The sequence below is a fragment of the Tiliqua scincoides genome, chromosome 6 (assembly GCF_035046505.1).
Source record: "Tiliqua scincoides isolate rTilSci1 chromosome 6, rTilSci1.hap2, whole genome shotgun sequence".
NCBI lineage: Eukaryota > Metazoa > Chordata > Lepidosauria > Squamata > Scincidae > Tiliqua > Tiliqua scincoides.
The window spans coordinates 78602765-78627806 of NC_089826.1; the positions used below are offsets into that span (position 1 = coordinate 78602765).

The window sequence follows — 25042 nt, forward strand, 5'->3', positions numbered from 1 at the left end:
AAGTAAACCAAAGTTTCCCTTACGAAACGTGTGTACAGATCCTTTCATACACAGATGCTTTCAATAAAGGTTTTTTAATTACAGAACAAAAGGTTTTATAATGCAAGGTTAAAGCACAAGCATTCTAAGCAATCATACCATTCTAGCCCTGGGGAGAACAAGTCAACACAAACCCTAGAAAATTCAGAAGAAAATTACCTGTAATCGCAAACAACGTTTGCAGGCTATCGTTAACTTCAAAATTAGAAACTGCTTTCGCAACGCCCACATACATCCGTGGGCACTTCTGATAAACATTCCAAAGCTATGAAGTGCCACTTATAATGGGAATAGTTATGGGAGTTACCAGGCTCTTCCCATGACAAGTTGCCTTGCTCCAGGCTCTCCCTGCTGCTTCGCTCATCCTCACTTGTCACCTAAGGCCTTGTCAAGACTTCTCTCCCAACTAACAGCCCAATTCTAACTGGTGCTGAAACAGCCAGGCCGATACAGTGGTCTGCGCTGTTTCCAGCACAAGGTAGGTGCCAGCTGCAGGGCAACTTGGAGTTAGGGGATATTTTCCCTCTTATCCTGAGTAACTCCCCAGCCATCCCTATTAGGCTACTCAGATCTGTGCTAGAGAAATCACTGGTACAAATCTGAGCAGCCCATATAAGGCTGATTGGACCAGGAGTGGAGGTTATGATTTGGCCTGTGCTGCCGTGGCCAATCCCATGCCCCCGGCCCAATTCACCTCCCAGTCTGCCCTTCCCCCACCCCAAAATGCCCCTTCCTACCCCAGTTATGCCTTCCCAACACCCTCTCCCACTTCTTGCACTGGTCTGCATGGGCTGGCACAAACTTACCCTGCCCATGCCTGGATCTGGTGCTGAGAGGCTGGTGCACATCCTTGCACCTGCCTAGTAGGCTCTCAAGTAGCCACAAATATGCTTTACAGCATGTTCGTAGCACACCTGGGTTGGCATAGGGGGCCTGCATCAGCCCAACTCAAAGGTTGGATTGCCAACCTGGAGGGGCCACTTTGAACTCACAACACCACTTTTAGGAAAACTATTGCTATGAGTCACTAAGGTTGAATCTCATAGCAAAGCACTCAAGCTGTGCTTTGCAGTCTGTCGGTAGATGCAAACAGAAACACAGCCAAGCCAGGAAATGAAACCCACCTCATCCTGCTCTAGCTTCACCTACCATATAAATGTTTCAGCAACCACCCAGGCAAAAGTAGCATGAAAGCATCAAAGACTATTCAACTGCTCACACGGTGCAGCCCAACAACTTAATCTTACAATTAATCTCGCCGCAATAGGAAAGCACAGCAAGACGATGTAACCCTTGTATTTCAAGACTGGAACAGTCGGTGAAGAGACAGATACTTTTTTTGCCCTGGGAACTCGTCTCACCTGATAATTACACCCTATCAGGAATACTAAATTACTGTTTTGATTTTCAGTATGATGTTTTAAAGCAGTAATGACATACCTGCCAACATCTGAAAACCAGAGGAAGATTTACAAACTGCTTTTGCGTGAATGGTAGATTTCTGATATGTTTAGTTCTTGTACGTAGAAAACTTGCATCTAAAAAGAAAGTTCTGGTCTACCCATTCACCTGGCATATTATTTTGCGCCAGGATTGTTTTCTGTATATAAAAATATTCAGCCATCAGTATTTAGTAATACTATTTTATGTGTTACACCAGCAGTTTTCAACCAGTGCGCCGTGTCACATTGGTGTGCCATGAATGGCTCACAGGTGTGCCGTGGGAGTTTGGGGAAGGGTCATTTAGGGCCATTGGGGGATGTGAGCCCTTCACCCGCAGCATGCTGTGCATGGCCAATTGTCCAAAAACGGATGGTGTGCCTTAACAATTTTAGTGCCTTATCAGTGTGCCCTGAGATGAAAGAGGTTGAAAATCACTGTGTTACATTACTGTTTAATGTTTAATCTGAGCAATGTGTCTGGAAAGAGGAGAAATAAATGTTGACAATAAACAGCATAAATATCCCAATATATCTGCAAGCCCCTTTTCCATAACCATTCCCAGCCCCAATCAATAGTACCTTGTGAGCAAAGTTTGAAAAACAACCACAACACGAAGGGCCCAATCCAACTCCACTTTTCAGCACCAGTGCAACTGCAATGCAACCCAAAGGTACCTTGAGGAGGCGTCTGCGAATGCCTGCCCACTACAGGATGCCATGCACACCCCACTGGCACGGCTGCAGTGGCACTGAAAAATTGGATAGGATTGGGCCCTAAGTATTCACTCAGGACAAACAGATCCTACCCACTCTATTATGTGAAGGAAGGTATGTTACCAAGTCATGATTATGTGCTTTCAAATTCTAGTGGGGGGGGGATGCAAATTAGGGGAATGGCCGTAGATCAGTGCTTCCCAAACTTTTTAGCACCAGCACCCACTTTTTAACATGACAATCTAACTTTACTAACTAGATATCTCCCCCAAAAGAGAGAGACACCTAGAAAAAAACAATATTTTATTATTAATTACACAGGCCAACACACATTTTGCTTCCTTAAATGTTACACCAATTCCCGGGTATATTTGGGGTGCCGATTCCAAAAATGGTATCCGTGTTACCCTATCACGTCTAGTTTTGGAGACACGGCATAGCCTCTTTAGTGAATGGTTCAAGCAGCTTCCTCATGAGGAAGCCTACACCATGGCTCCCTCATGAGGAAGCTGCTTGAACCATTCACTGATGAAGCTATACTATATCTCCCAAACTAGACGTGATAGGGCAAAACGGATGCCATTTTTGGAATCGGCACCCCAAATTCATAACAAACCACCATAAAGTTTGGGGAAAACTTTTCTGACCCTCAATTTTGTAGGCCTGTGTTATTATTAATTCTTAGGATCTTTTGCTCCTGAAGCTGCTAGGGACCCTACATATAATTTGTGCGTGTAGACGTTTGCTAAACTCTTCCTAGAAATGGAATTCAAGAACTGTTTCCGGAAAACTTTACAGCTAATCCTGAGTACCCAGTAGGCTAAACTGGAGAGCAAGATATGTAGTTAGGCCAGACAAAAAGCTGCAGCTAGGTTCACACATGATCTATGGCACACCAGTTACTAGAGAAAATGTGACATTTTAATTTGGGGGTACGAAGATTATCTTCAACCACAAGTTAGCTTCCCAGCTAACAATTTTCTTTTGGAACACTGCGTAAAGGTGATTGCAAAGCATTTTTCTAATGTTTGAAAACGTTTTTGCAACCCACCAAAAATCGGCTTGCGACCCACTGGCGGGTCCCAACCCACAGTTTGGGAAACACTGTGTAGTGTAGATCTATATAACATGCAATCATCATGACCACAAAGTGAGAGGCTTTTTTCTTTTTTTCCCCCAGGAAGGGAACTGAGATCCATGCAGGAGCCCTACTGGTTTACAGAAGTTTTTTTGACAACCATAACTCACCTAGGCATTAACCCCATTGATTATAAAGGGATGTACTTCTGAGTAGACATGCATAGGATTGAGATCTAAGGCTGCAGTCCTAACCACACTTAACTGGGAATAAGAACCATTGATTATAATGGAACTTACTTCTGAGTAGACATGCATAGGATTGAGCTCTAAGGTTGCAATCCAATACACACTTACCTGGAAGTAAGACACATAGACTATAATGGGACTTACATCTGAGTAGACATGCATAGGATTGGGTTCTAAGGCAGCAATCCTAGCCACACTTTACCTGGGAGTAAGACCCATTGACTATAATGGGACTTACTTCTGAGTAGACATGGATAGGATTGGGTTGTAAGCCCACTGAAATCAATAAGGTTCAAAGAGCACCTCTCTGCCTGAGATCTGGCTGAATGAAGACTTACTGCCTGATCTCATGCAAGTTTTGATGGAAAACCACAAGGGTGGTTTGAAAGCAGCCTAGCCAAGGTCTCACGGGGATTTCCACTTGGATGTGTGGGCATTTCTTCACCCTTGCTGTCCCATCATCCTCAAAGTGAGAAAGAATTGCTCCTTTGTTCTAACTGCCCTGCAAGTGGTGGGTTTAGGATGCAGAAGATGTTGCCTTCTGTTCTGTTAAAGCCAGTGCTTAGTGCTCCCAAGCCACATAAATTTACTCCAGTGGTTCCCAAACTTTTTAGCACCAGGACCCATTTTCTTTAAGCGAAACCCTATTGGGAAGGACCCACTAAGGTTTACCAGACATTTTAAAAGGAGACCAAGAATGAAATATTTATTTATTTAAAGTAATAATAACCAGAAAATATACCTTCAAACATTTATCTTCCCAAATTTACACATGCTTGCAAACCGCAGGAGCTCAGCTCCTTGTAGGGTAGTTAGCAGCAACAGTATGTTTTGAATAGTCAAAGGGCTCCAGGCAACTAGTTATCTGATGTTTCTATCATCTAATGTCGACCCACCAAAAATCAGACCCACTGTGAGTCTCGACCCACAGTTTGGGAACCACTGCTTAACCACATCATAGGAAGCTGTCTTGTACTGAGTCCAACCACTGGTCCAGCTTGATCAGTATTGTCAAAACAGACCAGTAGCCACTCTTTAAGGCTTCAGAGAGGAATTTTCTAGTCTTACTTGATGATGCAGGGATTGAACATGGGATGTTTCGGATACCAAGCAGATGCACATCCCTTTCCTGCCTAACAGAAACCTGCATGCAATCTACTGTGAACACTAGGATCTTCTTTGAAACAGATGGTGTTGGGAGGGAGGGGAAAGAAAGGTAGAGTGTCTATCTTGCCCTTCCTCCAAGAAGCTCAGGATGGTGTATATGGTCCTGTCCTCTTTTCTCCCAACAACAACCCTGAAAACGAAGGATAATCTTTAGAGTGGATGACTGGCCAAGGCCACTCCGTAAGTTTGCACTGTAGCTCAGGGGGGGAATTTGCACCTAGTCTGACACTAACTACTACACCACAGGAACTCTACAGAGTAGGTTCCATTACACATAGATGGGACTTCCTCCCTGATACACAATACTTTGGATCAAGAAGCACATATCCAATATGATGTTTTATTAAAAGGTTATTTGAATAATAATAATAATGTACGAGGATTATGTAGCCATGGACTTCCAGAATGGCATAAATGAAATTTCCATTGCTCCTCAGCCTCTGCCTTCACACATGGTAGATCAGGTGTTTATTTCATATATAGTAGATCAGATTTTTTAAAATTCCTCCCTCCACCCTTCAAATTATCTATTAGTTGACAGAATATGACAAAGAAGATAAATATGTTTCTGGGTTAGTAGTTGAAAATAAGGAAGTCTGGCAGCACCTCAAACTGTTGCACGTCTTCAGGGCAGGGTGAGATATACAGGAACTTGCTTATCTACTTTGGTGATTTCAACCTTTTTTTTTTTTTAACATGCTCTCATTCTTAAGTTTGCTTTCTAGCCCTTTTGGCCCAATGTTGCATATACATAACAGGGATCAAATATGTATACCTGTGAGCTGGGCAGAAATGGATTAAATATGGTTTCCAGGGCTGGAAAGTTGGATAAGATTTGGACCTGAGTTTGTACTTGTTAATTTTTGGTGTTTTAAAATAAAAATTATAATTTAAAACACCAGGAATGAACAAGTACAAACTTAGGGCCAAATCCTATCCAAGTTTCCAGCTCTGGTGTAGCTGTGCCAATGAGCTGTGCTGTGCACTGCATCCTGTGGTAGGAGGGTAGTTAGGAAGGCCTCCACAAGTTTTGGAGATGTTTGTTCCCTTGTCTCAGGGCTGCATTGCAGCTTGCACTGGCGCTGGAAAGTTGGATAGGATTGGGCCCTCAGAAAGTTAGAAATAGAAATTAAAATAAAAATAGAAATAAAAAACAGGTGTTGAAAACAGTTGTGTGGCAAGTGTGGAGTTCTGAATCGACATTTCTTTGTTCTTCTACAAAATCATATAACATAATAGGTATTGTATCTTAAAACAGTTCTGTTGGTTGTGTCTAAAACAAATTTTGAACCACAGGAAAAAATTATGTACATAAAAGCTGACAAGCCTGTTGACCGCAAGGTTGGCAGTTCAAATTCGTGCGGTGGGGTGAGCTCCTGTTGCTTGTCTCAGCTCCTGCCAACCTGGCAGTTTGAAAGCATGTAAAAAATGCTAGTAGATAAATAGGTACCACCTTGGTGGGAAAGTAATGGTGTTCCTTGTGCTTTGGCATCTAGTTACCACATGACCACAGAAACTGTCTACAGACAAACATAGCTTAGAAACAGAGGCTTAGAAATAACTCTTTGGCTTAGAAATGGAGATAAGCACTGCCTCTACAGTTGGACATGACTAGGCTTAATGCTGGGGGGAAACTTTACCTACTTTAAAAAAATTATGTGTGTAACCTACTCATTGAATCCATAATTCATTAAGGGCCCAATCCTATCTAACTTCCCAGTGCCGGTGCAGCTGTGCCCATGGGATGTGCACTACATCCGATGGTGGGGAGGCAGTCACAGAGGCCTCCTCAATGTATGGGAACGCTTGTTCCCTTACCTCATGCCTGTATCGCGGTTGCACCGGAGCTGGAAAGCTGGATAGGACTGGGCCCTACAGCACTGGCTCTCACACATTTAGCACTGGGACCCACTTTTTAGAATGAGAATCTGTCAGGACCCACCAGAAGTGATGTCATAACCGGAAGTGACATCATCAAACAGGAAAATTTTTAACAATCCTAGGCTGCAATCCTACCCACACTTACCCAGGCGTAAGTCCCATTTACTATCATTGTTTAAAGCAGTGATTTTCAACCTTTTCCATCTCACGGCAGAGAGACAAGGTACTGAAATGGTCAAGGCACACCACCACGTTTTTGACAACTGACAAGGCATACCACACTGTCGGTGGGGGCTCACATCTCCCACTGACCCTATTAATAAATGACCTTCCCCCAAATTCCTGTGGCACACCTGTGGACCACTCACAGCACACCAGTGTGTCATGGCACAGTTGTTGAAAAGGGCTGGTTTAAAGCATATACATATTAGCTAGTGAAAAGTATAGGTCTGTAATGTTTCCCCAAATGCAGTCACACACCATGGTAGCATCATAAGAACATAAGAACAGCCCCACTGGATCAGGCCATAGGCCCATCCAGTCCAGCTTCCTGTATCTCACAGCAGCCCACCAAATGCCCCAGGGAGCACACCAGATAACAAGAGACCTGCATCCTGGTGCCCTCCCTTGCACTGGCATTCTGACATAGCCCATTTCTAAAATTAGGAGGTTGCACATACACATCATGGCTTGTAACCCGTAATGGATTTTTCCTCCAGAAACTTGTCCAAGTCCCTTTTAAAGGCATCCAGGCCAGATGCCGTCACCACATCCAGCAGCAAGGAGTTCCACAGAGTAAAGAAATATTTTCTTTTGTCTGTCCTAACCCTCCCAACACTCAATTTTAATGGATGTCTCCTGGTTCTGGTGTTATGTGGGAGTGTAAAGTGCATCTCTCTATCCACTTTATCTTTCCCATGCATAATTTTGTATGTCTCAATCATGTCCCCCTTCAGGCATCTCTTTTCTAGGCTGAAGAGGCCCAAACTCCCTTCATAAAGAAGGTGCCCCAGCCCAGTAATCATCTTAGTCACTCTCCTTTGCAACTTTAATTTCCACTATGTCCTTTTTGAGATGTGGCGACCAGAACTGGACACAATACTCCAGGTGTGGCCTTACCATCGATTTGTACAATGACATTATAATATTAGCCATTTTGTTCTCAATACCTTTTCTAACGATCCCAAGCATAGAATTGGCCTTCTTCACTGCCACTGCACATTGGGTCGACACTTTCATTGACCTGCCCACCACCACCCCAAGATCTCTCTCCTGATCTGTCACAGACAGCTCAGAACCCATTAGCCTATATGTGAAGTTTTGATTTTTTGCCCCATGTGCATGACTTTACACTTACTGACATTGAAACGCACCTGCCATTTTGCTGCCCATTCTGCCAGTTTGGAGAAATCCTTCTGGAGCTCCTCACAATCACGTCTGGTCTTCACCACTCGGAAAAGTTTGGTGTCGTCTGCAAACTTTGCAACCTCACTGCTCATCCCTGTTTCCAGGTTATTTATGAAGAGTTGAAGAGCACCGGTCCCAGGACAGATCCTTGGGGCACACCACTTTTCACCTCTCTCCATTGTGAAAATTGCCCATTGACACCCACCCTCTGTTTCCTGGTCTTCAACCTGGTCTTAATCCAGGAGAGGACCTGTCCTCTAATTCCCTGACTGTGGAGTTTCTTCAGTAGCCTTTGGTGAGGGGCCCTGTCGAAGGCCTTTTGAAAGTCCAGATATATAATGTCCATGGGTTCATCCACATGCCTTTTGACCTTTTCAAAGTCTGTTATATTAAAAATAAAATATTGAAATGAATGGGGACCCACCTGAAATTGGCTCACAACCCACCTAGTGGGTCCCAACCCACAGTTTAAGAAACACCCTTAATGATTAAGGGCTAAATATAGTTTTAAAGGAGCAAAAAGAAAGAGGGTGGCATCCTCAAATCTTTCAAAGCAAGGACTCTTCCTCCACTGGACAACAGGACTGCAGCCCTGTGCAGGAAACAAGACGAACTGCCTTCAATGAGACCTGCTTCCAGCCCAGGAGGCGGAGCACCACATCCCCAGGTGTTCCCAGCACAGCTCCCTCCTCCCACTTTGAGACAGGTAGGACAGCTTCAGAGCGCCTGACCGCGCATGCGCAATGCCGCCGCCAAAACCACGACCGTACCAGGCGTCCCTCCCCTTTTCGGGACAGGTAGGACAGCTTCAGGGCGCCTGACTGCGCACGCGCAGAAGGTGCGGAGACGCACATGCGCAGGGTAGAAGCCACCACAAGGCGGCCGTTGGGCTTCCGTGAGGGGACTTGGACGGAGAGGCTCTTGCCCCTCCCCCACCCCCCCTCAACCGTCGTCGCTTCATGGCGGCTCCTTCGCCCCCCGTCGCCTGAGGAGAGAAAGAAGAAGCGCGGCCATGGCGACCCCTCGGCGGGAGCTGCTGCAGCTGCTGCTGCTCCTGGCGCTGGCGGAGGGAGGCGGCGGCTGGGGCTCGTCGGGGCTGCCCGCCGGCTGCAAGCAGGACGGCGGCGGCCGCCCCCGGGGGGGCGGCAAGGCACCCTCGCCCGACGGGGGGAAGGTGGTCTGCAGCAGCCTGGAGCTCGCCCACGTCCCGCCGCCCCGCGCGCTGCCCAACAGGACCGTCACCCTGTGAGTAGCGCCAGGCGCGCGCCCGTCCAGGCGGGGAGCGGGAGCCTTGCCTCACCACCCCCCTTTCACCCCGGGGCCACCCGCGCAGGCAGGGCGGGAGCGCGCGAGGGGGTTAGCTGAGCCCCCAGGGGCGTCTCACGGCGAGTGCCAACTTTCTCCCAAGGTGGGAGGGGGTCTTTGGACAAAAGAACAAGCTTCTTCACCCAGCATGTGGTTGGCCTGTGGAACTCCCTGCCACAGGATGTGGGGACATCACTTGACCTGGGTACACAGATTTGGAGAGATTCCTGGAGGACAAGTCCATCACAGTCACAAACCGTGATGAGGATGTCCTGGTTTTAGAAGTAGCCTGTGGAACTCCTTGCCACAGGGTGTGGGGATGGCTTCTGGCCTGGATGCCTTTAAAAGGGAATTGGAGAGACATATGCAAGAAAAGTCCATCACAGGTCACAAGTCGTGATGGATCTGTGCAACATCTTGGTTTTAGAAGGGAGAGAGGGGTTAGTGAGCCCCCAGGCCTCCTGGAGCCATCTCATCAGGGGGTTTGGAATTTCTCCCCACGAGGCAGAGGGAGGGTTCTGGAACAAAAGAACATATTTCTTTATCTAGCGTGGTTAGTTTGTGGAACTCCTTGCCACAGGACGTGGTGATGGTATAAGGCATAGAAGCCTTTAAAAGGGAATTGGACAGATTTCTGGAGGAAAAGTCCATCACAGGTCACAAACCGTGATGGCGATGTGCAACCTCCTGGTTTTAAAAGGGGGTGTGTGAGGGGTTTTTTGTTGCACTCCCAGAGGCATCTCGCAAGGGGTGCAAAGTTTCTCCTTGGGGGGAGTGGTGGGCAGAAGAGGGGTTCTGGAAAAAAAGATATATTTTTTTACCCAGTATGTGGTTAGTCTGTGGAACTCCTTACACTAGGATGTGATGATGGCATCTGACTTGGATGCCTTTAAAAAGATACAGGACAGATTTCTGGAGTAAAGGTTCATCACAGTGACAAGTCGTGATGGGTATGTGTAACCTCCTGATTTTAGATGTAGGCAACCTCCGAATACCAGATGCTAGGAAGTGCACCAGAATACAGGTCTCTTGTTGTCTTATGTGTTCCCTGAGCATCTGGTGGGGCACTGGGAGATGCAGGAAGCTGGACTAGATGGCCTCTGACCTGATCCAGCTCTTTTGTGTCCTATGTTCTTAGGGATGGGGAGGAGATAGAACAGGGAATGAAGGTGGCAACAATCAGAAAAGTCTTTGGAGCCCAGGTCTACTGGGCTTCCCAATGTGGGAAGAGCTGAGCTACCAGGGCCTCTCAGAGGCATTTTATCAGGGGCTGGAAAGTTTCTTTTGGGCCCCTTTCCAAAGCGGGAGAGTAGTGAGAGGTTGGGCAGGGCAGGGGGATGATGGTGGCAGCAGGAAGAGTTTTTGGAGCCTAGGTCTTCTGGGCTTTCCAATGTGGAGCTCAAATCTACCTGCTTGCACAGTATCAGCAGTTAGATACAGTAATATGGAAAACAAAACTCACTCCTAAGAGTCCAATTCTCTGCATGGCTACTCAGAAGTAAGTCCCATTACAGTCAATGGAGCTTACTTCCAGGTAAGTGTAGATAGGATTGCATCCTGCGACCTAAGGGTCAGTATAGGATTTTGAGCCTCTGTATTGGGCCAGCGGCCTGAAATGGAGGCTCAGGATCAGGTGGAGCAAAGCTCTACAGGTCCTGCCTGCCTCCCACCCTGTCCCCTCCCCCGGCATGTCCTCTCCCTGCCCCAGAACATCTCTTCCCTGCCTCCTCCGTGCCCCACTTACCTCTCCGTTGCCCAGCCAAGCAGCAGAGCTCTGGTGCTCCACCTGTGCTAGCCCAGTGTTGGGCTAACCCCGGCTGAGCATTGGCACTAGGGTCTGCAAATGTACCTTATGGCACATTTGCGACAGTGCATGCTGGCAGTGAGCACTGTATAGGGTTGGGCCCTAGAGTGTCTCTGAAATAATTTAAATATAGAAAATCATTGTGGAAAGTCAGCATTGTTGTATTTCGGCTCACACTAAAATGGAAAGTGTCCTGTGTGCACCAAAACTTACTTCTGTAGCAGCTGTAGCCACGCAGCTGTGTCTCTGAGCTCCTGTCCAATCCTTCATGATAAGCAGATCCACAAGCTAAAGAGCTGCTGTAGCAGGACAGTTTCCTCCCAGATTTGACACTGTGTTTAGAATGCTTGTGTATGCAATCCTTGGCCCAGCACATATGGCTTTCGGTAGCAGCTGCTGCTGCACACCCATCAACCCATGCAAGTAGCGAGTCCACGTCCCCTTTATTGGCACCTGGCTCCCTTTTTTGACCCTGGGCACAAATTACCCCCTTTACCCCCCTCTCATGGGCCATGTGAGCTCCCTCTTTTTTTAAAGGTCTGGTTTTATTGCATGATCATGTGTAGCCTGTGTAAATAGAAAAAAATGTTTTGCCATCTATATTAGTGGTCTTCAACCTTTTTCATTGCATGATCCCAATATATAAATAAAATCAGAGACTGGGGACCCGACTGTCAGTCTTGGCCCCCTCCCAGCACCCTATCTGCCCACCTCATCCCCCTCACTACCCACTTTCTGCCCCTGTAATGCCCTCCCATCACTGTTCACAGTGATCAAATATTCTAACGAGCTTTTCTACTGGTGCAGGATCTGTTGGGGCAACATCTGGTTGGCGGAGCAACCAGCACTTTCAAGTGCTGCAGTGGCGAAGGGGTTGCTTGCTGCCCGCACCAGGGAATGGCTTTTGCTGCATCACCAGGCATTCTTGGTGGGTGTCGAAGTTTTGGCATGCTCTCAAGTGGGGTTATTTGGGTGTGCTCACTCTTACGAGGCCATAGGGTGAGATTGCAGGGCCAGCTGATAGGTGGCGTTCCAAGCTGCTTTGGCTGTGTGGTTTTGGCAGGAGCCAAGCCCAGAGGTAGAGACCATGCAAGAGCCACAAGAGAGGATCCCAGACTTGTTCTATGAGCCAGTAAGTACCTCTAGGTACTTATTCGTATAACGACATCATCACTTAATGGCATGCTTTGGGGAGCATAACCCTTCATTAACTGATGCATGCCTGTATGATCATGTCAGTTTACCACAGACTAGGGCTGCTTTGGCCTTGCTCTGTTCCTGAGCATGTAGGGCATGCCCAGAGCTGGACACTTTGGTAGGAGGAGAGGTACTGCTTTGCAAAACATTTACTTTAAAATGGTTTCTTGAACTTCTGACCTGAGGAGTGTTCCTTGTAACTTCAAAATTTGTCTGCCATTGGTGAACATTAGTTGGAACTAATTTATATGTATGATTCATGCTTAGCCTGTGGGGACCTGTGTGTCTTTGCCTTAAGAGTGGTGTCTACCACATCTTTCCCTCCACCTCTAGCTCTGACAGCTCTGCTGCCTAGTCCAGCAGGGATTTCTCCCCTGGCCTCAAGGAAGCCTCAGAGTTGGGCAAGGGGAGGGGGTTTGGCAACACTGAACCCTCCTCTACACCCAGCTTGTATAAGCTTCCTTGTCTGACCTGACTTCCCTAGAAATTCCCCTGTTTAGCTTTAGCCCTCCACCTCCAGGCATCCCATGCAGTTCCCAGGCAACCTCTCATCAGGGGCTTGCCTGTGTTTATGCTCCGGGGCCCTTTCAGCCCACCCCCACAACCAGCTCTACCCCTTCCTCCCCCCTGCTGGCTGGTCAGGGGCTGTAATGGCCACCACCTTCTCTCTCAGTTTGCAGTGACTGCTGTCACATCCCTCTGTGCCCCCAGAAGTAGCAAGTGGGCCTCAGTTGGCTTTACCCAGTCTGCCAAACTGGGCCCGGGTTGTGCTACTTAGATGAGGGTCCTGCTCGCCTAGAAGGAGAGGAATCTGGTCAGTTCGATCCCAGATACTACCTTTAGACTCTCTCAAGGTAGCTTACCAAAGACTTAAAATGACATGAAAACAGTTAGGACCAACTGAAAAGACAGCAGGGTAAAACTAGGTTAGAACGAATACATTATTTCGCAATCACTACACAACCCTCCAAATTCTGAATGAAGCTAGTAGATTTCAAACTACCTTCCTGTATTATTGTAGAGTAGGGATCAAGCAGGTCTCTTTTGTGAGAATGTTCTATAAAAATTACTACTTAACTTGCTGTGATTTCCTCTCGTAAATAAAGTTTCTGATCTGTGTTGTTTGTTCTCAAATTTTAGTTATTTTGGCTTCATAGATGAGATCATTATGGTACTATTGAGCTCCTTGAAAAAGAACCTTTCCAATTGACCAGTTTATAATCCAATAGTACTTCAGTCATTATAACCCTATCAGAACATCTTTTCAAGTAGCTCTGATACAGCAGTCTTCCCAGGGTTCAAGATTTGCCACTGGGAAGATGTTTGCTCTCAACCATTCAGACTAGCACATCTGCTGCAAATACAGTTACACTGGTGTAAGGCACTTATTGGAAAATGCCTATCACAAATTGGTAGTAAAATCACAATTCCCCTCATTATTCTATGGCAAACCATTCCTCTGCTATAATTGTGTGGTACTAAGAAAATAGCCCTTTAAAAATATAAAGGTAGCAAGTCTACTCCTTCTTCTACAGCAATACCCATCAATTCCAAGAGCTTGTCAAGCTTTCTGTAAGTTTAATTCTGACCAACTGTGCTCTCCCTGCTTTCAGTACTGTAAATTTTCTCTGATTTTAAGTTAGAGTTGCGAACGTGAATATGGTTACTATACACAGCAAACCTCAGCATGCAAATATGTGCGCACGCATACATTCCTCATGTAATAGTCTCTTTCTACTGCACAGTGTTGCTAAGATAGAAGTATTTAAAAATAAAGAAAAATATTTAAAAAGGGAGATCAGGGCATTCCATGAATTTCTGTATTGAGGAATTATAAATCATTGAGACAGGTGTGTGTGATGCAATGAAATAGAACATGTCGTTTTGAAACTTTGCTACATTTTGGCCTTTTGTAATGCCACTGGTTGGTGTTGATTGCTAGAATTGTTTTGATTGTATAATTCAGTGCTCTCTTATTTGTATAGCTGGATAGGGCATCGATTTATTGATAATATTAGGCACCCTACACTGGTCATTCACATTGAGAGGTTAATTATATTAAGCCCAAGCTTAACACCTTTTATGAATGAAAGAGATTGCTATTGTAAAACTGTCTTGTAGTGAATGTTCTGAACACCCAGGCTTTTGAGCTTAATGTCATGCTTTGTTTGTTATTAAATAAAGTCAAACCTTGAGGAAGAGGTACATCTTGTGGCCCTCAGGAATTCTCAATCCGCCCCTCAGGGAGCCCCCAGTCTCCAATGAGCCTATGGCCCTCCAGAGGCTTGCTGGAGCCTGTGCTGGACCAACACAACCACTCTCAGTGTGAGGGCAACTTTTCAACCTGAGCTGTGGAATGAGGGCTCACTCCACTATTTGCTGTTTCACATCTGTGATGCAGCAGCGTCAGCTAAGGAAAGGCTGGCCTTGCTTTGTGCAAGGCTTTTTAGAAGCCTTTAGCTATTGCAAAAACCTTCATTCATTCATATAAGTTCCATCTCTAATATATTCATTTAGGTAAATTTATTCAAATTGGAAATGTAAATTAATTCTTTTTTTCCCCCTACACAGTGTTGGAGAGATGATGTGGCCCTCCTGCCTAAATGTTTGGACACCCCTGTTCTAGAAGATTAGTTTGTGGAACTCTTTGCCACAGGAAGTAGTTATGGCATCTTGCCTGGATGCCTTTAAGAGGGGATTGGACAAATTTCTGGAGAAGTTCATTACGGGTTACAAGTCATAGTAGGTATCCGCAAGCTCTTGGTTTTAGAGGCAGGCTGCCTCTGATTGCCAGATGCAGGGGAGGGCACCAGGCCGAAGGTTGTTTCTGTTGTCTTGTGTGCTCCTTGTGGCATTTGGTGGGCCACTGTGAGATACAGGAAGCTGGACTAGATGGGCCTTTGGCCTGATTCAGTGGGGCTCTTCTTATGTTCTTATGGATTTCATTGTTCTTTCTGGTAAGGGTTACTGGCTTCTGCAATAATATTTTACAGGATGCAACTTTTAAAGCAGATATTCATAACTGCTATTCAAACTGCTAGAGTTTGAAAAGGAGGGATAATGTGAAGGGTGAAAATGGATTTTTCGGACAGTCCTAGAACTTGGGTTATCAATTGGAATTGGTTATCTCAAGGTACTGAAAATACCAAAGTACTTCACGCAATGTACTTACTAACCCATGGAATTCAGTAGTGCAAGATGTGGCACTAGTTACTAACTAAAATGGCTTTTTAAAATAATTGAACAGAGAATCTACTCGTATCTATTAGTGTTACTAGCCATGCTATATGGAATCCAAGTTTCGAGGCAGCATATGACTGAAATACTTAGGGCAACATTTCTCAGCGTGGATCAGGACCCACTAGGTGGGTCATGAGCCAATTTCAGGTGGGACCCCATTCATTTTGATGTGTGTTTTATTTTTAATATATTAGACTTGATGTCACCATTGGTATGTGACTGCCCTTGGGGAAATATTACAAATCAGTACTTTTAACAGACTACTATGTATATGAATTTAACAGGGATAGTCAATGGAGCTTAGTGATAAAGTGTGGCTAGGATTGCAAGACTTCTTTGCAATCCTAGAAGTGTGAAATTTTGCAAGAAGTTTGGCTGAGGAATTTTTTAAAACAGATTAGCAACTGCTTGGGAGGGTTAGGAGGGTTCTTTATTTTAAGTAAATGTTCAAACTTATGGTAAACTCTTAATTTACTTAAGTACTTAATTGATTGGATTTTGTTGTATGGAGGGGTTGCAAAAGATTTTCCTGCTTGATGATGTCACTTCCAGGTTAATGACATCACTGCCGGTGGACCCTAACAGAGTGTCATTCTAAAAAGTGGGTCCCGGCGCTACAAAGTTTGAGACCCACTGTTTTAGCTTATTCAGTTTAGATGATGAAATTGCATGGAGTTTAACACACTCACACACTGCTGCTAAGGTTTGGTTTGGGATGTCTTCATGGCTGCTAGATGCTAGATACAAACAACTGTATGACACCTTTCCAGCCATCATTCTTTTGCCTTTGAGCTTCTGAGAGGTATCTGGTTGACTGCTCTTGGAAACATGGATGACAGGGAACTTTCAGTTTGAGAGGCATGTTTGAAAGGCTGTTTGAAAGGCATATGCTTATGAAAGAGCATTGGTGTTTTGAGAATCTTTATTATGTTAGAGGTTGCCCTGCATACAACCTGTCAACAGGTTGTTAGCATTACATTTATAGACACGTACACAATGCATTGCCTATTATTTATCTAGTCTTCGGTATTTTTGTTGTAATGAAAATTGAGAGATTTCTTGCTGGAAAATACAAGTTTAAAAGTCATTGCAACTTTTAAAAATATGATTGAAAAGAATCTACACCACCCAACACAGTGTTATAAGTACTAGATATTAAAAGAGCTTCCAGGATGTTCATCTTTCTGGCAGATCTCAAACTGTAAGGGGGATATGGAAGAAAGAAGACTATATGAGTTAATTGTGAAGCAAGTGGGCCTAAGTTCTCCACCCAGCTCTGAATTCTCTGAATAGCAAGCAGTCTAATCTGATGACCCACCAAGAAAAAAAAAATCAAAATCCAGTGCTTGACTACAAGCAGGTTCACAGCTTGATCTTATTTTCCATTAGCTGCTGCTGTGTCTGAAGCAGCTACTAAAGTAGCATTCCAGACATGTAGAGCAATGCAACTGCTGTTATTGGAAAGACAAGCTGGCTCTTGTGCCCACTGAGCCCTCCATGTCCCAAAAGCTCCTTGCGTTGCAAATCTATCAAATGAGGTTGCTTTAGTACTAGTACAGCCTTTCCTAAGGCTTCTGCTGTTCTAGTAAGTATGGAAGAGTTGCCCCCAGAGTAAGCGTGCAAGATATTCTTTTGTTATCACAGTAGAGTGCTCAGTCCCCAGTGCTTGTATGTTTTCCCTGTGTGGGACTAATCATTTTTTTCCCCCTTTTCATGATGAGGGGACAGTGAAGGGGTGTAATGTAGGGGTGTCAAACTCGTCTCATACCGGGCCGAACAACATTCATGATGCCTGCTGAGGGAAGTGATGTCATTAGGCAGAAAGTGATGTCATTATTCCAGCTATGGGAGAGCCAATTTTCATGTGGGCTGCCCTTACAGCAGTAACATCTCAGCACTGCTCAGTGACCTGCTTTCTGTTTAGATACTGGGTTTAGTATCACAATCTCTCTAGCTTCTGTGACCCCAAAAACCTTTATCTACAGTAAACAGTTGTATTGTTTTTAGCATCCAGTGGCATTTATAATTCTTTCTTTTACTAAAAGTTAGTATTCTTGTAATGACTACTTTAACAGGTAGAGTACCACTGTCAAAATATTCTTATTTAAATGTTAGGAAAGTCATCCCAAAAGTCCACTACCAAAATTGATAAATATACTTTACTTCCAAAGCTAAATTATAACCAGGCAAGGCTTGTTTTGTTGTCTATAGATGTAGTCCCTTCTTAAGTACAAGTTAGTTTCTGGAGGTCTGTACTTACTTCAGTTGAAACATTATTTATGTGACATAAACAAAATTGTGAGCAACTTTCTGCAGTAGTTGAAAAACTGTAGAAATATTTTTAATAGTAATTATTATTGTTTGTAACTAACATGTAAAATATTTAAAAATTTATTTACAATACATTGCAGGTAGTATTTTTCAGGTGGGCTAACAGGGCTTGCTTAGCTGGGCAGTTGCATTTGTATTCGCATTTTACAATGTGCATTTTAGAGTGAATTACAATTTGCATTTGAATTATTTGAGGAAGAACATGGGTATAGTTCTATTATGTACTGTACTGGTTCTCCTTTACCCACCACTTCCGCCTTTCAAAATCTAGCATCTCTCCATTGCAGAAATTATCGCTATCACACCTGCATGAAATCATCCAAGCTGATAGACTGCACCTGCATACAGCATAACAATGCTGGCCTTAAGTTGGGATGTCATTAAGCCGGGACTGCTTGTATTTTCTCATGGGGTTTTCCCCCCATTCTTGATGATTTTTTGAGTCGTCATTCTTACAAATGGAGATAAGTGAAACTAGGAAGTTAAATTAGCTTTTGTATGTTCAGTTACTGATGGCAAGAAGTGAGGCTATCACTTAACCGTTTTCTTCACAAAAGTTAGCATGAGCATAATTTGCGTTTTTGTTTTTCATCTGACTGGAGACTGTTCAAACTTGTCAGTGTAAATCCAGCTTGTCTATCTTATCAAAAGGAGGAACCAAACTGAGTACTTTAGGGAATAAAAAAGTTGTCTAGACTTGATTTTATGACCTTATTGCTATACCCTGCGGTAATAGACTGCCAATTAATTTAAGGTATCTTGTTTCTTTATAATTGCCAAGCTTAGGAACTCTGCATACATATTGTACTATCAGCACCTTTTTCAAAATATGTGATTTAAAACAAAACAAACTCTTTTTGTTAGCCTATTAGGTAGTTATAAGGATGAAAAAAGTATTGCAGAAAAATCAGGCCAGCTTGAGATTCCTTGACAGTGGGCAGGTTAAAAATGTAATACACCCAGTCCCCATCTTAAGTTCAGGTCAGGTTTCAGGTGTTTGTACTTAGGCTGAAATGTGTTTACATTTCATTTGTAAGTTGAGTGAAAAGCGGTGTGCCCCAAGGATGTGTCCTGGGACCGGTGCTTTTCAACCTCTTCATGAACGACCTGGAGACAGGGTTGAGCAGTGAGGTGGCTAAGTTTGCAGACGACACCAAACTTTTCCGAGTGGTGAAGATCAGAAGTGATTGTGAGGAGCTCCAGAAGGATCTCTCCAGACTGGCAGAACGGGCAGCAAAATGGCAGATGTGTTTCAATGCAGGTAAGTGTAAGGTCTTGCACATTGAGGCAAAAAATCAAAACTTCACATATAGGCTGATGGGTTCTGAGCTGTCTGTGACAGATCAGGAAAGAGATATTGGGGTGGTGGTGGACAGGTCGATGAAAGTGTCGACCCAGTGTGCAGCGGCAGTAAAGAAGGCCAATTCTATGCTTGGGATCATTAGAAAAGGTATTGAAAACAAAACGGCTAATATTATAATGCTGTTGTACAAATAGATGGTAAGGCCACACCTGGAGTATTGTGTCCAGTGCTGGTCGCCACATCTCAAAAAAGACATAGTGGAAATGGAAAAGGTGCAAAAGAGAGCGACTAAGATGATTACGGGGCTGGGGCACCTTCCTTATGAGGAAAGGCTACGGCGTTTGGACCTCTTCAGCCTAGAAAAGAGACGCCTGAGGGGGGACATGATTGAGACATACAAAATTATGCAGGGGATGGACAGAGTGGATAGAGAGATGCACTTTACACTCCCACATAATACCAGAACCAGGGGACATCCTCTAAAATTGAGTGTTGGGAGGGTTAGGACAGACAAAAGAAAATGTTTCTTTACTCAGCGTGTGGTCGGTCTGTGGAACTCCTTGTCGCTGGATGTGGTGACGGCATCTGCCCTGGATGCCTTTAAAAGGGGATTGGACAAGTTTCTGGAGGAAAAATCCATTATGGGTTACAAGCCATAATGTGTATGTGCAACCTTCTAATTTTAGAAATGGGCTATGCCAGATGCAAGGGAGGGCACCAGGATGAGGTCTCTTGTTATCTGGTGTGCTCCCTGGGGCATTTGGTGGGCCGCTGTGAGATGCAGGAGGCTGAACTGGATGGGCCTATGGCCTGATCCAGTGGGGCTGTTCTTATGTTCTTACTTCAATGCCTGTAAGTGAAGGGCCTTCTGTAGATACCATAGATACTCACTTATAGTGAAATTTTTGCCAAATAATCAAAGCTCAAATTATCACTTCGCCTTATCTCTGAGTCAGTCAGAGGGCAGAGCCTTTCAACTCTGAAAAGTTTCCTTTCTGAAGCTGCAGACAGGCACCAGGCAGGCAGGGCAGAGATAGTTTCTACAGCAACTGGGAAATTCCTGCCAAAGTTAACCTTTTAATCTCCTTCCTTCTGCTGCAGCCTTGTTCTGCTTTGCAAATGCTTGCGAAGTAGGTCTGTTTTTTGAAACACCAGGATGGGATCCTCCTTCCCAGGCTACAATTCAGTGCACCATTACTTAAGAATAACACCCATGGAAAGCAGTGGGTCTACTTCTGAGTAAAAAGGGTTGCAAATATATGCAGCTGCATCTCTCTGCTTTGAATTGAATTGTTCACAGTTATGTTGAATAACACACAGTTAGGTGTTATGGGTTGTATGTTGTATGTAGAGCTTCTGGCTTAACACCAGACACCTTAAAGGTGGATTTACAGAAGAACAGAAGAACAGCCCCACTGGATCAAGCCATAGGCCCATCTGGTCCAGCTTCCTGTATCTCACAGCGGCCCACCAAATGCCCCAGGGAGCACACCAGATAACAAGAGACCTCATCCTGGTGCCCTCCCTTGCATCTGGCATTCTGACATAACCCATTTCTAAAAACAGGAGGTTGCACATACACATTATGGCTTGTAACCCATAATGGATTTTTCTTCCAGAAACTTGTCCAATCCCCTTTTAAAGGCATCCAGGGCAGATGCCGTCACCACATCCAGCGACAAGGAGTTCCACAGACCAACCACATGCTGAGTAAAGAAATATTTTCTTTTGTCTGCCCTAACCCTCCCAACACTCAATTTTAGTGGATGTCCCCTGGTTCTGGTGTTATGTGAGAGTGTAAAGAGCATCTCAGTATCCACTTTATCCTTCCCATGCATAATTTTGTGTCTCTCAATCATGTCCCCCCTCAGGCTTCTAGGCTGAAGAGGTCCAAACGCCGTAGCCTTTCCTCATATGGAAGGTGCCCCAGCCCCGTAATCATCTTAGTTGCTCTCTTTTGCACCTTTTCCATTTCCACTATGTCCTTTTTGAGATGTGCCAACCAGAACTGGACACAATACCTTTTGATTCATGGTTCAGCCTTTTTCAGTTGCATATCCCTTGGCATCCCATTTCCATAAATTGTACCCTTCCTATTAGCAAAATGTTTGTAATTAATAATACAAGCCCTCATCTCCCCCATATGAAAACCCAGACTTCATGTATTCATCACAGTGTTTTCTCTTTTCATCTGTTTGAAGAACAGAAGACTCTGCCTTTGCACTGTTTTGCATCAGAAGTGTGCTGAGAAATTCTGGGTGATTGATCACTTTCCATGTTATGTCTCAGATTTTTTACTGTGCTGGTTTTCAAACACTGGTGCATACATGAATTGATGACCAAAAACTAACTATTGGTGGGGCTTTCACAGTGAACTAGCTACCTTCCTTCCTGCCTTGCTGGCCCTGCAAAGCATTCTGGAGCACGACCTGCCTTTTTCTACCATTATTCCATTATTTTTCAAGTACCCCTACAGATCCTGTTGAGTGTCCCTGGGAGTATGTGAATACCAGGTTGGGAACCACTGTTTTACTGGTATGTTGTTTACAGTGCACTTACTGTGATAGTGTTTACAAAAAGGTGGTGAAGACCAGAATTTAAAAAAGAATAAAAATGTATCTTATGATCTTTTATTATGTTTTTAATAAATTAGAAACTACAGTTCTTGGGTAACAATTAGTGGTAGGTTATTTTTCAGGATCTGGGTAAAATCTATAGTCAGACACCCCCCTAAGTTTAACCCCCGACTTATCAAGGGTCATAGAAAATTCCATGATTGTTGGCTCCAAACCTGCCCTCGACTTATCTGTGGGGTCGACTTATAGGCAAGTGTCTGCGGTGATTTGATTCTCGCATTTTAAGGGTTGTTTGTATGTCGATATTTGGTGTAAACCTGCTGGTATGAAGCTGCTGCTTTAGTCAAGCCATGAAATGCAGAGGATTAAAAAAAGAGCCTCTTGTCATGGGTCTCATTAAAATCATATCTATTTTCTTGCTACCTTGCTTTTTTCCTGGGTGGTATTTGGTTTTTTGGGACAAGTTAAGTCAGTAGAAGATGAAGCGTTCAACAAGACAGGCGTGTATAATGCTTTTTAAATATATATTTATACAGAAATATGTTAATAGGATATGGTCTTGGATCAGTTTATTCAGTACAACTTCTGCAGATGGTGTTTAAAGTTGGTACTGTGCAAGTCTGTGAGAGTTTTACTTTGCCGAGTGTGGTAAGCTTTTACAGTTTTCCCTGGAATTTTCCCCAGAAAAATATTTATGCTTCAGAAGGCTTTCCATGTGGTCACTGTTTTCAGTAGGAAAGATCTCTTATGATGATACAGATGGCAGCTTATCCTTTGAGGGGATACCCTTTCATACTAATATAGGATGTTCTCTTTAGTGTTAATAATGGCCAATGTCCAAATAATTAGTTCAGCTCACACAAGAGACCTATGCTAGTCATGTGGAATTTTTTCACCCTTTCTCCCCCTCCCCTTTTGGACAACTGTCCACATGGCAGATCATAAACTTCTTTTCAGTTTGCCACATAGTATGGAGAAAGGGCTGCTGTTCAAGAAAAGTAGGTCTAAAACCCCTTTGGACTTGTTGATTTTTCTGATACAGTATAGCTTTTATGAATGTAAAGTGTTACGCTTTCTTACCTTGTAGACCTGTTAGATGGAATGGTGGAGAATGAATGAAAAATTATTTAATGATAATTTGGATTGTGGCTAGTAGTAACTCATTTCTTTTCCAAAAAAAGCACCCAAAAGTACAGTGTAATTTTCCATTTCTTGGATTGGTCACAGCCTGACAACAATAATGAAATTAACATAAGAACAGCCCCACTGGATCAGGCCAAAGGCCCATCTAGTCCAGCTTCCTGTATCTCACAGCGGCCCACCAAATGCCCCAGGAAGCGTACCAGATAACAAGAGACCTCATCCTGGTGCCCTCCCTTGCATCTGGCATTCTGACATAACCCATTTCTAAAATCAGGAGGTTGCGCATACACATCATGGCTTGTACCCCATAATGGATTTTTCCTCCAGAAACTTGTCCAATCCCCTTTTAAAGGCGTCTAGGCTAGATGCCAGCACCACATCCTGTGGCAAGGAGTTCCACAGACCGACCACATGCTGGGTAAAGAAATATTTTCTTTTGTCTGTCCTAACCCTCCCAACACTCAATTTTAGTGGATGTCCCCTGGTTCTGGTATTATGTGAGAGTGTAAAGAGCATCTCCCTATCCACTCTGTCCATCCCCTGCATAATTTTGTATGTCTCAATCATGTCCCCCCTCAGGCGTCTCTTTTCTAGGCTGAAGAGGTCCAAACGCCGTAGCCTTTCCTCATAAGGAAGGTGCCCCAGCCCCGTAATCATCTTAGTCGCTCTCCTTTGCACCTTTTCCATTTCCACTATGTCTTTTTTGAGATGTGGCGACCAGAACCGGACACAATACTCCAGGTGTGGCCTTACCATAGATTTGTACAACGGCATTATAATATTATCTGTTTTGTTCTCAATACTCTTCCTAATGATCCCAAGCATAGAATTGGCCTTCTTCACTGCCGCCGCACATTGGGTCGACACTTTCATCTACCTGTCCACCACCACCCCAAGATCTCTCTCCTGATCTGTCACAGACAGCTCAGAACCCATCAGCCTATATCTAAAGTTTTGATTTTTTGCCCAAATGTGCATGACTTTACACTTACTGACATTGAAGCGCATCTGCCATTTTGCTGCCCGTTCTGCCAGTCTGGAGAGATCCTTCTGGAGCTCCTCACAATCACTTCTGGTCTTCACCACTCGGAAAAGTTTGGTGTCGTCTGCGAACTTAGCCACTTCACTGCTCAACCCTGTTTCCAGGTCATTTATGAAGAGGTTGAAGAGCACCGGTCCCAGGACAGATCCTTGGGGCACACCGCTTCTCACCTCTCTCCATTGTGAAAATTGCCCATTGACACCCACTCTCTGCTTCCTGGCCTCCAACCAGTTCTCAATCCATGAGAGGATCTGTCCTCTAATTCTCTGACTGTGGAGTTTTTTCAGTAGCCTTTGGTGAGGGACCGTGTCAAACGCCTTCTGAAAGTCCAGATATATAATGTCCACGGGTTCTCCCACATCCACATGCCTGTTGACCTTTTCAAAGAATTCTATAAGGTTCGTGAGGCAAGACGTACCCTTACAGAAGCCATGCTGACTCTCCCTCAGCAAGGCCTGTTCATCTATGTGTTTTGAGATCCTATCTTTGATGAGGCATTCCACCATCTTACCCGGTGTAGATGTTAGGCTGACCGGCCTATAGTTTCCCGGGTCCCCCCTCTTTCCCTTTTTAAAAATAGGCGTGACATTTGCTATCCTCCAATCTTCTGGCACCATGGCCGTTTTGAGGGACAAGTTGCATACCTTGGTCAAGAGATCTGCAACTTCATTCTTCAATTCCTTAATAACTCTTGGGTGGATGCCATCAGGGCCCAGTGACTTACTGATCTTTAATTTATCAATGAGGTCTGAAACATCTTCTCTTTTAACCTCTATCTGACTTAACTCCTCGGTTAGGAGGGGCCGATCTGCCCGAGGTCTTCTGCCGTGAAGACAGATGCAAAGAACTCATTCGATTTCTCTGCCATCTCTAAGTCTCCTTTTATCTCCCCTTTCCCTCCCTCACCATCTAGAGGGCCAACCACTTCTCTGGCGGGTTTCCTGCTTCTAACATATCTGAAGAAGCTTTTATTATTCCCCTTAATGTTGCTGGCCATGCGTTCCTCATAGTCTCGCTTGGCCTCCCGTATCACCTTCTTACATTTCTTTTGCCACAGTTTATGTTCCTTTTTACTCTCCTCATTAGGGCAAGACTTCCATTTATGGAAGGAAGCTTCCTTGCCCT

At 44.5% G+C, this 25042-nt stretch overlaps 1 protein-coding gene across 1 annotated transcript in view; it reads left to right on the top strand.

Annotated features, from left to right (window-relative positions):
• Positions 1-8896: 8896 nt before the first annotated feature.
• ADGRA3 (adhesion G protein-coupled receptor A3) overlaps positions 8897-25042 on the top strand; it is a 58806-nt gene continuing 42660 nt past the window's right edge. Inside the window, exon 1 of the mRNA XM_066632551.1 lies at positions 8897-9221. Within this exon, the coding sequence (XP_066488648.1) occupies positions 8989-9221 (233 nt within the window). The 5' untranslated portion in view covers positions 8897-8988. The remainder of the gene's footprint in view (positions 9222-25042) is intronic.